We start from the raw sequence: 12,771 nt of genomic DNA on the forward strand, positions 1-12,771 counted from the left end.
ATGCAACCGGTTCTTCACTCGTGAACGAGTCAGTCTATTGTTCGTATAGTATACCGTACACACAACTTCAATGGAGGGACTGAGAGCTCTCGGACTAAATCTAAAATATCTTAAACTGTGTTCCGAAGATAAAAGGAGGCCTTACATGTTTGGAACAGCATAAGGGTGAGTTATTAATGACACAATTTTCATTTTTGGGCGAACTAACCCTTTAACTAGTTGATTATCAGCATGCATATTTTTAGCATATTGGCTGTTTATTAGTAATTATGAAGCACAAATATATGTCTTAAGGCCTGTTCACACCAAAGATGATAACTATAAAGATAAACGATAAAGATATAGTTCTTAAAATCATTTATTATTAAAGAATATTAATAATATTAAAGTATTAAAGAATAGCACACTACACCACAGCTATAGCAATAAAGGCAAACAGAAAAAGTTTTTTTCCAGCTACTGAACAATATATATATATATATATAGTTTTGTGCAGAAATCTTAGGCCACTAGTATTTTCTCCCTCAAAAAATGATTTTAAGTCAGTTATTTATATGTTTTGCTCTAGTGTGTCAGTTGTAAATATCAGTTTACATTTCCAAACCTTATTTTTGCTATTAATTGTAATAATCCAGTGTGATTTTTGTTTGCACAAGGAGTCTGACAGCAGCCAGTGCTCCGTAATCATCATCCAGTCTGTCTGGAATAACATGAAGAAACGGAACAAACTGAGACAGACTCAATTCAGAAGAACTGTAGGAATGTTTCCAAGACACTTCAAGAAACGTACCTGCAAAGCTACAGTACCGTGCAGTGCCTACACCTACAAAGGCTGTAAAGTGAGGATGCCATCAAAAATAATGCCATAAATAAGTTAACTTCTATTAACTAAACCTAATTAAATCAACATTTGGTGTGACCACACTATGCATTAAAAAAGCTTTTGTCCTAGGTGCACTTGTGCATTGTTTTCCAGGTAGCTTTGATGGTAGGTTTATTGAAGTGTCTTGGAGACATTGCCACAGTTCTTCTGAATTTAGTCTCAGTTTGTTTATATATATATATATATATATATAATGTATGTATATTTATTAGAGCTGGGCAGGTTAATTATTCGTTATTTTTAATTATATTATTAATTATTTATTAATATATATTTATTTTATTAATTATATTAATTCTTTACCGCGTTAATGCGTTTTGGTTTATTATTATGAAAGTCCGTTGCTCACTGGCTTTGAATACACATACAGACAAATCATGTGTCACAGGAGGGCATGCTCCCGATCAAATTATTTAAGCTGAGCATCAACATTCACAAACCACTGTCCGCTTTTATTTCTAACAGAAAAGAATGCAACAAGCTCGTAATCACGAATTCATAAATGGGAAATAGGGCGTTTCCAATGGCACATGAAGACAGCGGGCAAGCGCTCTCGCTCAACACAGTGTAGTGCATTGTTTTGTTAACTTTGTGGTTAATTATTTTGCGTCATATGGGATGGTGTAACACACGGCCCTCTAACAATATATTGCTGTACACATTTATCGCTTTTGCTGCTTCGAAATATTCATGCAATTATGCAGCACGAATCAGAAGATCCGCGATTGTGCAGGTTTCTAATAGTAAGATGCCTGTTATAATGTTATGATCAAGATCTCTGGACTCTTAGCATAACTTTTTTTTCTATTACAAACTATTAATTATTTTCTATAAAAACTTTAATGTCCTGGCATTGATAAATAGCTTGTTTTATATTTAAATTAATTACATTAATGTTAGTTAATAGTGACAGGTGGTCTCCATACTAAAGTGTAATCAAATTTCAGAGAACACATAATGCAAAATAAATAACAAAGAAACAAATTACAAGAAAAAAATAAAAATAAAAATGCAAATGCAATTGCCAACTTAAAGAATACAGCAAGACACTGTGACTTCTCTTTGACTGCATGTTTTTCAAACATTAATAGTAATGATTCGAATTATAGTATTATTTCTTGAGTTCTGCATTCAGATAATTAGTGCAACCAATACGGTCAGAACTGTTATTGTAACATTGTAATATGTATTACTGTAGTATCAGCAGAATGCACATTTTATCTTTCTCTTTTGTATTAATAGATTTACAACAAATCAAGTCTTGGAAAAAACAGCACCGTTTATGATGAGGCCACCCCAGTTAAAGCTGATAAGGAGGTAGGAACATTATGTTCTCCCAAAGTGCTTGAAATGTGCTGTAATTGCTTTCAAAATGGCCCAATCCCTTTAAAGGAGTAGCTGACTCCAAAATGACAATTTAAATCTGCAGTGGAAAAATGAGTTGGACACTTTGCAATGCAAAAGAACAGAACAAAGATTCTGCTAAACATCTTCATTTCTTCTCAAAGAAAGATGTCCCCTACGGCTTTGGAATTATATGATTAAATGATGACACGAGTTTCACTTTTGATTGAACTAACCATTTAACCAGTAATGGTTAAATCTTCAGTGCTGCTGTCTTGTTGAGATTTGTCATCCAGCATGCTTTTCCACTTCTTAAGTAAATGCTGTGTGATGGCTGGTTGCTTTTAATAAACTCAAGAAAGAAATGCTGGATGACAGCTTCACACACCTAACCAAAGCAAGACTCTCTGAGTTTCACTTGTTTAGAGACGCCGACTTCTCCTAAGAGCTTTACAAACCCTGTTTGTGACGACAGTTTCCCCCTGTATGTGGGTTTAAGCTGAAAATCCCATAGAACAAGCTTCTCTTTGATGTAATTTGACTGGTATTGTTGAATATACTGAGCGTGACCTGCTGTAATCACATTTCCTCTGGGAAGAGCAGTGCTCAATTAGATCAACTTCAGTCACACAGCATCATCAGCCTTCGTCTTCACTAGAATACTGCCATTTCGCAAACAGCTAAATAGTCTTTTGAAACAGTCCTTAAGTCTCCAGGGCTGCCGTTTGAAAGATGAAGCCGCCACATTAACTCCACACACTGTTAAGCGAAGAGATTCTGAGATTAGCTGAAACATTATTTTACTGTAAGCAGAGTAAATAGTGTCTGCGTTGGGCTGTGGAGCATGGTAATTAATAACAGGTGCAGAAATGGCAGGCCAAGAGGTCTGCTTGAGTTAACATCAAGGCTGAAGAAATGTTCCCAGGTAATGGGGTGAAGGGTGAGTCAAACGTTCCTCAGGAGCTGCTAGTCTTTGATGAAGGGAAATGGTGCATGTATTGCCCTTCATTGCCTCTGATTGAAATGACTGTGCAGCTGAGGGCAGAGAAAAACAAAGCTCATACGAGTTTTAGTATTCATCACCGGCACTGCTCTTGCTGTGTGTTCTTGGCGTTGTGCCTCATTATCAGTTTTCACTCTTCGTAACCTCAGTTCTGGGTTTTGTCTTTATTTCACATATGTCTCCTGTAAACCTTGTCAGTATACTAGTTTAAATACATTTTCTTGCTTTGCTAGAACACACAGCATCGAAGCAGCATTAAAGTTTGCATTTAGAGGTCTAGATGAATCATTTGATGAACCCCTCGGTCTAGTTAGTTGATTCATACTGATTCATTTTGGAGAATCACACAAAAGTGTCCAAGTCTCTATAACCTTTTTATAGAATATATACTGTATGTAAATGCGTATTACTGTTTATTACAATGTAATAGTATATTGGTGCATATAATTAAAAATAAATTAATATATATTAAAAAATATGGTTATTTTCATCAGTTATGCCTAATTAGCTAATTATGCATTCTGCCCACTTTAAAAACAAACACAGAGATGAAGTAGTGCAGTAAGGCATTTATTTGTATTAATTATCAAGGAAAGGTACTTCCTTCAAAACTTTAGTTACTTCAAAAACTGTGATTTTACTGCCTCATTGCTGAGAAATGTAATTACCGATTCAGTATCAAGTTGCTAAAACGGCATCATCCCACTGAGTTATGGACTCTGAAAGTGTCCTGTAAAAGCAGATCCTTGTGGGGTGAAGCTGTCGTGAATTGAACATATTGGTCCAGCACATCCCAGAGATGCTCAAATGGTTTGGGATTTTGTGAATTTGGAGGCCAGGGCAACACCATGAACTCTTCATCATGTTCCTCAAACTGTTCCTGAGCAATGTGTACAGTGAGTCAGGATATATGATTCTGCTGAAAGGGGCCACTTACATCAGGTAAACACTATTTATTTATTTATTTTATTTTTTGCGACACCTAGAAATATTTGCAAGATCCCAATTGCCTCCATTTATACAGTTGACAGAAATGCTCTAACCATCACAGGAAAACAATCTAGTGAGACTGATTTTACTTACTTTTTTACTATTATTAAAATCTGCTGCACATATTCATATTTTCAAATGGGAAATGACTGTAAGTGTAAAATGTAAAAGTATTTTTTTCCCCAATAAATCGCCCTTTAAGTGTTTTACTTTTGAGTTTTAATATTGAAAAAAGAAGACCGTAGTAGTGTATTTCCTTATGAGGTGATGCAGTCTGTTTTTATTTATTTGACTATCCCAGTTTGTTTATTTGAGATATTTCAGTTGTGTTATTTTTCTGTCATAGAATGAAGGCAGTGATTTGATTGAGATGTCATCGGTGTGACTGGGGAAGCTTTCTGGGTTTTATCTAAACACTGAACAGTCACCCAGATTTTGACTCTCAAAATAGCTGGAATCACAGATTCAACCCGCAGTGTGGCGCTAAAACGTAGCAGACGTTTTGTGAAAATATTCCCTAAGGAAATGTGTGAAACCAACGCTGGGTGAAGAAAAGACAGAACATCTGCTCTTGTCTCATTCGCACCGTCTTCATCTCTCCTCCTCCCACCCTTCCATCTCTCCTTCTGCTCTTCAAAAAGCTCAGCGTCTCTGTGAGTTTAACGCGAGTAAAAGTACCAATGTCATTCGCTTCACTGATTCCAGGGAATCTGAAAACCCGGAGGTGTGCACTCGCCCGCCGCACCTTTTCAGACAAGAGTTTCAGAACGCCACTGATGTAGTTTGACAAACTTTTCTAAAAGCACCAATTGAAGCTTCAAAAAAAAGACAAGAAAAGGAAAAAAAGTGCCGCCCACGTTTGCGTCTGTGCTGCCGGGATCTGTTTGACTGCGTGGCTTCAATCAGTGCAATCTTCTCCTCTGACAGGTCTCCTGTGGTCTATGAGATTGCACAAGAAGAATTGTGCGCAAAGCGAGAGGCGGGGGCTTGTTTCTCAGGGTTGAGTGGAAGTAGGGCAGGTGACGGTAGCAAAATGTGTGCTTTGCTCTTATGAGATCATTCCAGCCTCCAGATAATGCTGTCTTGAGACAACCTTCTATGTTTGATTTCTATAAAAATATGTCTGGACGTTGATTTTAGTGTTTTTTCATAAAGTCTTTTTTGACTAAATATTTAGATATGTACTCATATGGAGCTTCTAAGGTGCATCTCAAAACATGAAAATGTGAACGCAAACACTTCTGGCTATGCATTTCATGCGTTTTTATGTTCGGAAATGTTATAAAGCAAGTTAAACATTGCATTCTCGGGATTGCTGGAAGCAGACATCACTTAAATTGCCTTTACATTATATGCATGGGTTTTTTTTTCATTATATTTTAAAGGGTTAGTTCACCCAAGTATTAAAATTATGTCATTAATGACACACTCTCTAATCGTTCCAAACCCTTGAGACCGCCGTTCATCTTCGGAACACAGTTTAAGATATTTTAGATTTAGTCCGAGAGCTTTCTGTCCCTCCCAGTGTTAATTTTGGCAGGCATTTTTGATTTAGTATTAGTGGTATTAGTCTTAGTCTTGAGACAAAAATGAAAAAAAAATTAAATAGAATCACTTTCGTAGTTTTAGTCAAAGAAAAAGTAATTGCATTTTTGTCAATAGTTTTAGCCAAACTGTAGTTACCAAAATTTATTTTGTCGTAATTTTTGTTATTTTTGGACCAAAATGTACTTTTGATGCTTCAACAAATTCTAAATGACCCTCTGATGTCACATGGACTACTTTGATGATGTTTTTCTTACCTTTCTGGACATGGACAGTATACCGTACACACAGTTTCAATGGAGGGACAGAAAGCTCTCAGACTAAATCTAAAATTACTTAAACTGTGTTCTGAAGATGAACGGAGGTTTTACGGGTTTGGAACGACATGGGGGTAAGTCATTAATGACATCATTTTAATATTGGGGTGAACTATCCCTTTAAGGCCATTAACAGCCATTGACTATTGAAGATATAATTTTTATTTTTGGGTGAACTGTACATTTAATGTCATGAAGAGAATCTTACAGTTGTAGTAACACAAGTGGCTCGTAAATGGCAGATATTTGAAGGTAAAATAACTTTATTGTCTTCTTGAGCATGTACAAGAAGACCATGCATTGGTTATGCTGGTTAATCCCCCAGCATCTGACGTACTGTATATTACACACAATTAGCTTTTGAGAATCACAGAAGTGAAAGAAAACAATGATTTCTCTCTCCCTGGAGATGATGAAGTCTGTATTCATGTTTTTGATATGTAAATAAATACATTGTTTATGTAGAACACATGAGATGTCTTCATGGATTGGGCATGAATATGAAATGACACTGAGATATATATACTAGGGCTGGGTGATATGTTATAAATAGTTTCACAATTCAATGAATATTTTATCAAGTTACATTATGTAAAACCATTGTCTCTGAATTCAACCCCACTACAGTAAAGCAGCGATTCTGTCTGTGTCATTTTGATGCATTAAAACATCTTGTTCATTTAAGGTTTGCTCATCATGGTTCACAATCTTTTCCATTGCACCAAATATAAAAAGTATCACTGTTATAATTTATTGATGAATACAGGTTGATTTCATAAAGCCATGTGTTTTAAATCAGCAGCTTTTAATAATGATGTGTGCTAACTTTTTACTTCAGCATTTCACAATAATGTGTTTTCCCAACAGGCTGTATTTTTCTTATTTGTGAATATATATATATATATATATATATATATATATATATATATATATATATATATATATATATATATGTGTGTGTGTGTGTGTGTGTGTGTGTGTGTGTGTGTGTGTGTGTGTGTGTGTGTGTGTGTATATATATATATATATATATATATATATATATATATATATATATATATATATATAGAGAGAGAGAGAGAGAGAGAGAGAGAGAGAGAGCATTTATCTTTTTGTTTTTTTTATAACTGCTAAAGATATCCTAAACAAGTTTTTGTGCCCATATGCTTTTAATACCTACAGTTTTTAAACAAACTGCCTTACTCATCTAAATTAGAGTCACACATGTGAAGTTGCAAATGCTTATAACTGCCAGTAATTCTCACTTTAGTGAACATGATATCAGGCTTTGAGGGTTAAGCAAGTGCTTGTTCTTTCATTAGAGCAGTGTGGTTTTGTGTACTACTACTACTACAAAAAAAAAAAAAAAAAAAAAATAGCCCTGAATTTAGGCAGGTTGGCCAATCTCCAATCATAGTATCAAGATGTACATTGGCCGATAAAGATTGGTAGCCAGTAAATATGGATATCCTTAATAACTAGAAATGAAAAAAATTGAACAAACATGTTTGACTTATTAATTATATTTAGTAAGTTGTCATTCATTGTTGTTTTTAGCTCAAGTTTTATGGAATGCTAAGTCATTTTCTCACTGTATTGTTGTATGATTATTGATAAACCATACTAGACAGAAGCAGGTCTGTTCTTTCTTTTGAATGAAAATAAAACGCACACACATATATATATATATATATATATATATATATATATATATATATATATGTATATATGTATGTATGTATGTATGTATGTATGTATACGATTTTGTCACATTACACTATACATTCCAAGACAAAGCTCAAACACAATGAAATGTTTGCATTCAATTGGAATTAGTACGTTAATCAAGCATTCTTCCCATCAGTGACCACTCCTGTTGAGTTGGATTTTCCTGTCAGTCTGAGTCTGTTCTAACAGGCAGCAGAAATGGCCTGTGGCTCTTTCAAAGTTCTTGTGGCCTAGAGACGTCGGGAACACTCTCTCACACTCTTTTACTCTGGCCTTATAGTGCCCTGTAGCAGATCTGATAAGCTAGTAGATCGTGTCCCACGCTGGTGGCAGCAGTTGAAAGCCCTGATCCGCAGTCAGCCAGAGGGCTGGGAGGCTCACACAAAAATCCTGCTCATGCCACATCAAAACATGTTTCCCAAAATACATGAGAAGAAAGACACCGCTTCAGGAATGACCAGCAGCCATAGTGACGAAAGTTTCAGCTGCATTTTGTGTTTGTGTAAGCGGAGGTGTGTGCTTACTCCTCTCTTGTGTGTGTGCGCTCACATTAGTTGTGTGGGTTTGACAACCTGAAGAGCCTGGGACACATGTTCTGACAGGCCACTAAAGAAAAATGTTGACGTTTTGATCCCAGAAATATTGAGGCACATTGAAAGCCTTAGGTTGCTTGAGGTGAGGGAAGCTGATTAGTGGTGCTTGCTACTGTAAGGTGTAGCAATCAAAATAGGTCAAAATGTCTCACAAATCACTCTTACACTCATGAGTAATTGTTTTATTTTGGTTCCAATATATTGAAAGAAATGTAAATGTATGTAATAATGAATTCATGAAGTAGAATCAGAACTTGAAACATACAGTAAAATCCATTTGATTCCCATGTGTGTTGAAATACTAATGAGGACTGTTCAAATGTTATTGTGTGTGTCCTTTTTTTATCTTCCTCTATCTGCTGTTTCCTGTCCAGTATTATTTCATCTGTGTCCTTCTGAACAGATGGGCCCTTTCATCAGTGTCTCACTGCACAATAAATGTTGTTTTGTGTTTGCTCTGAACATTGGCAGATTCTTAACTGACTCTTTTAATGACTGATCTTAAAAACAAAAAGACTGGATGTGTTTCTCTGTAGGAGAGGAAACTCAACACTGTAATTCAGACATTTCTATGCTTTGGCTTTTTGTAAATGGGTCATGTCATGGAAAAACTTGATTTTGATGTGCTGTGTAGACAGACTTTAAAATTGATATCTTTTTCTCCAGTCAACCCAGACTGAAACAAAAAAACACCAAAAGGGCTTAGAAATTATTTTTATAGTTACGACATCACTGCATCGAGCTTGTTAACATACGACCATTCACATATTAAGATCTTTTCAGAATTGAGCTTGATCTGTCCTGACGAATGTCATTGTGAACTACACCAACATTACTGAAGCTTGTCAATCATTTACATGTAGAAGTCTTTGTCAGCCTGTTTAATTTGAATAGTCAGAGAGAAAACCAAATTATTAACAATTCTCGCTATTAACAAACCATTAACTATGACTTTTGCCTTAATAAAATTTGCTGTTTTTTAATAGTTGGTAAGGTAGTTGTTAAGTTTACTGTGTGTGCTTTATAAGTACTAATAAGCAGCCATTATGTTAATAATAGCCATGCTTATAAGCACATAGTTACAATTTGTCCCTATAATAAAGTGTTACCATTTGCATTATACATAGAATTTAGAAATAAAAATAAAAAATTGCCATTATGTCATTAAATATATATATATATATATTTTTTTTTTTCATTTGTAGATTGAGGTGAGGACTAAAGTCTTGGAGGTCAAACATCAAGAGGATACACTGAGGATGCAGCAGAAACATGATGCAGAGATTCAAAAGGTGAACCAATTGACCTGTCGGATATTTTATAAGGGATTCTCCACCAAAACATTTTCTCATAATTTACGCACCCTCATGCAATCCCAGATGTATATAATTTGCTTTCTTCAGGTGAACACATTTTTTGGAAAAATAGTCTCTGTGGGTCCATGTTATGCAAATGTACAGGTTTAAATGTTCAGGTTTATAAAAGGTTAAAGGGATACTCCACCCCAAAATGAAAATGTTGTCACTTATCACTCGCTCCCGAACAAAAGCTTTTACGGGTTAGGAAAGACTTGGGGGTAAATGATTAATGACAAAATGTTCATTTTGGGGTCGAGAATCCATTTAAAATGTAAACCCATATGCATTATATGGACAGAAATGGAAAATTTGTATATAATATTCTTGGTTTTCAGCTGAAATGGAAGTAATTTTCATCTGGAACAGTGTGAGGGTGAGAGTGAGAGAATTTACATTTTTGGATGCAGTATCCCTTCAAGCTGATATTCAAGAACGTCTCCTTCAAACTATGTACAAACTAAAGTTTATATAATATGTAAAAAAAAAAGCAATTACATTTTTAAATAACAAAATTGTTAATTATATTAAACAAAAGAAGATAAGAACCACAAACCAACTTCAGAATTCCAAGTTCAGCCCAGTTTGCTGTTAATAGAGGAGAAAATGGAAGATGATGAGTTTATAATGGCAAGTATACTGATGATACACAGAGTGACTGCTCACATCTTGCAAACATTTTGTCTGACTGTCTCACTCATTGTTTTAGTGATACTGATTTTATGTGCATGTGCTGTGTCAGTATCTCCTCTGTTACTTCCACATTTATTGTCTTTTTCATTCAGTCCCAGTGACATTACACCTTAATTCCACTTTAATAAACTTTATAAATGACCTAGGCCTACAAATGTTTGTGTATTCCAACCCCTTTTTAAGCAGAAACATGATTCTTGGCAGACTGCTGTCTTTCACAGCATCCCTAAAAGTCCAACGGTCTCTGGACCTTGTCCTCGACACTCTGTTATGACTCTGCTGTGTGTCTGAAAAGAGCTCTTTAAGGAGACGATGGGAAAATTGTATGTCCCTAAATGTTCCACGAACTTCCCTTTAACCTCCCTAACGCCCCCTCTTTCCCTCACTCTCAGCTGCATGCTTTCATCTTTCACAGGCGACCGGATAGCTGGATGATGAGCTTAGCAACAGAGTGCACTTCTGACGGACAAAAAGCAGGATAAATAATCCACTGATGGGCTCAGTGACTTTTCAGAGGGAGAAAATAATAACTTTTGGGAGGTATTTTTTGGTGGGAATGAAGTTGCATCTGTGTTTGAAGGACCAGCAGTGAAATGGTCCTCTTGTCGGCGATGTCCATCCTCTCTTCACTAAACACTGCTGTATTAGGCCTCATGAGGGACCATCACCCCCCTAACCTCAGAGAGTACATCTGTAAATAGGAGCTCTTAATGCTGCAGAAGCCCTTTGAAGACTACTCTTGTTTAGTTTCTCCAATGGGTTTTGAACCTAGCTTCCTGTGGATCTTTCATTAATTTGCCGTTCTTTTTGATCAACGTTACATGAAATCTTAATTGATTCATAAGGCGAGTGTGTCTGTTTTGCTCTTAATAAGCCCTGTTGTTTGTGTTCTGAAAGACTCAGTTGTGCTTGTTTGGACAATGTCAATATTTGCTCAGGTGCATCTTTCTTTGAAGACCCTATAAACACTACACACATGCGGCACAGTGGTGTCCGTTGGTGGGCTTGCTTGAGTCCAGTGTGTCATGTCCTCTGAGCCGTTGATCTCTGTCGGGTCCTTTGAGATTTACAGACCCCTGGTCGCAACGCCGCTGTCCACCCTCACTGAGACAATGGCAGACAGCCTTTGAACTCCCACTCGGACACAGACGGCTTGTAGAAGGTCAGGCCATCAAAGGAGTTACAGCGGTCTCAACAAACAGCTCTCTGCTGCGCAGCAGCCGCATCAGATAAAACACATTTCTGAAATGCCCAACCCGCCTCGCACCCCACCTTGAACCTAGGCATCTTATTGCCCACAGCTCAAGGCACAAGACTGGACCTCCGCTTGGGAACAAGAAACAGCAGATCTGCTGTTTATTTGGAGCTTGCTAAATGCAGGTTGCACTTGGCTCCCTCCCGCCACAAAGGATTTCTAAATTCCTTGGGTTCATCAAAAGCCTGCGCTGTGTGGCACAATGAGTGGATTGTCAAGGACTCGCAGAACCGGTCCATTGGAGTCGGGGAGCCCACAGCCAAGGGACAAGGTCATGAGTGAGTTTCTCAAAGCTGTGGCTCAAGTCCTCTCAGATACGGGCAACACTCATTCATGCTACCGAGAGTCTGGAATGTTAACACTCAACATGCTCCTGAGACACATCAGAAAGAATATGTAACAGTGTTTTCACTGAAGCGATCACTCCATTTCCTTTTATCCATATTCTTTTTTTTTTTTTTTTGCTTCCATTTATAATGCAAAATCTTTCACAAAACATATTTGCAACAGAAAACTTCAATGAGCAATATTTTAATATCTAGTTTATCTATTTATTTGGTATCTTTTGCTATAAAACATGCTTTTTTTTGGAAGTGGTGGTGATGTCGATTCAGTCAAGCGACTATTTTGAACCAAAAGATTCATTTAGATACTGTTGATTACATAATTAACCCAGTAGATGTTGACAAATTAGTTGTGTGTGTGTGTGTGTGTGTGTGTAATGAGTGAGTCATTGAATTATTCACTTAGTAGATTCATTCAGAATCATTCACAACAGAAACGCTCTTGTACATTATTAAAATTTTACAAAGAGACTTTGTGAATAGTGATTAAGCATCAAAGGTGGTTCCCAAACATTCCCCAACACTGCTTTTTTTGAATGTCTCATTTGTTTAATATACTCTGTTAAGGGATCAGTATATGCCAAACCTCTTTTGTGTTGTTTTTGTATGATATAATGTTATTTAAATTTTTCTTTGATTTTGCTTGAAGTATAACTTTATTACCTTTAAGGTATTGTAGTCCCTGCCAATGAGCTGATGAATTGGGTGTGTCTGGTAAGGA

General features: G+C 36.4%; 1 protein-coding gene across 6 annotated transcripts in view; it reads left to right on the plus strand.

The window, feature by feature from the left end:
• The window catches only part of cep112 (centrosomal protein 112), a 177,916-nt gene that overhangs the window by 44,174 nt on the left and 120,971 nt on the right, over nucleotides 1–12,771 (plus strand). For 4 of the 6 annotated variants that reach the window (XM_052552539.1, XM_052552544.1, XM_052552540.1 and 1 more), the window contains 2 exons: nucleotides 2,126–2,200; nucleotides 9,609–9,695. In XM_052552539.1, coding sequence (XP_052408499.1) covers nucleotides 2,126–2,200; nucleotides 9,609–9,695 — 162 coding nt within the window. The remainder of the gene's footprint in view (nucleotides 1–2,125; nucleotides 2,201–9,608; nucleotides 9,696–12,771) is intronic. The other 2 variants (XM_052552541.1, XM_052552542.1) reach the window with 1 other exon arrangement.

Source organism: Carassius gibelio, chromosome B3, assembly GCF_023724105.1.
Source record: "Carassius gibelio isolate Cgi1373 ecotype wild population from Czech Republic chromosome B3, carGib1.2-hapl.c, whole genome shotgun sequence".
Classification (NCBI taxonomy): domain Eukaryota; kingdom Metazoa; phylum Chordata; class Actinopteri; order Cypriniformes; family Cyprinidae; genus Carassius; species Carassius gibelio.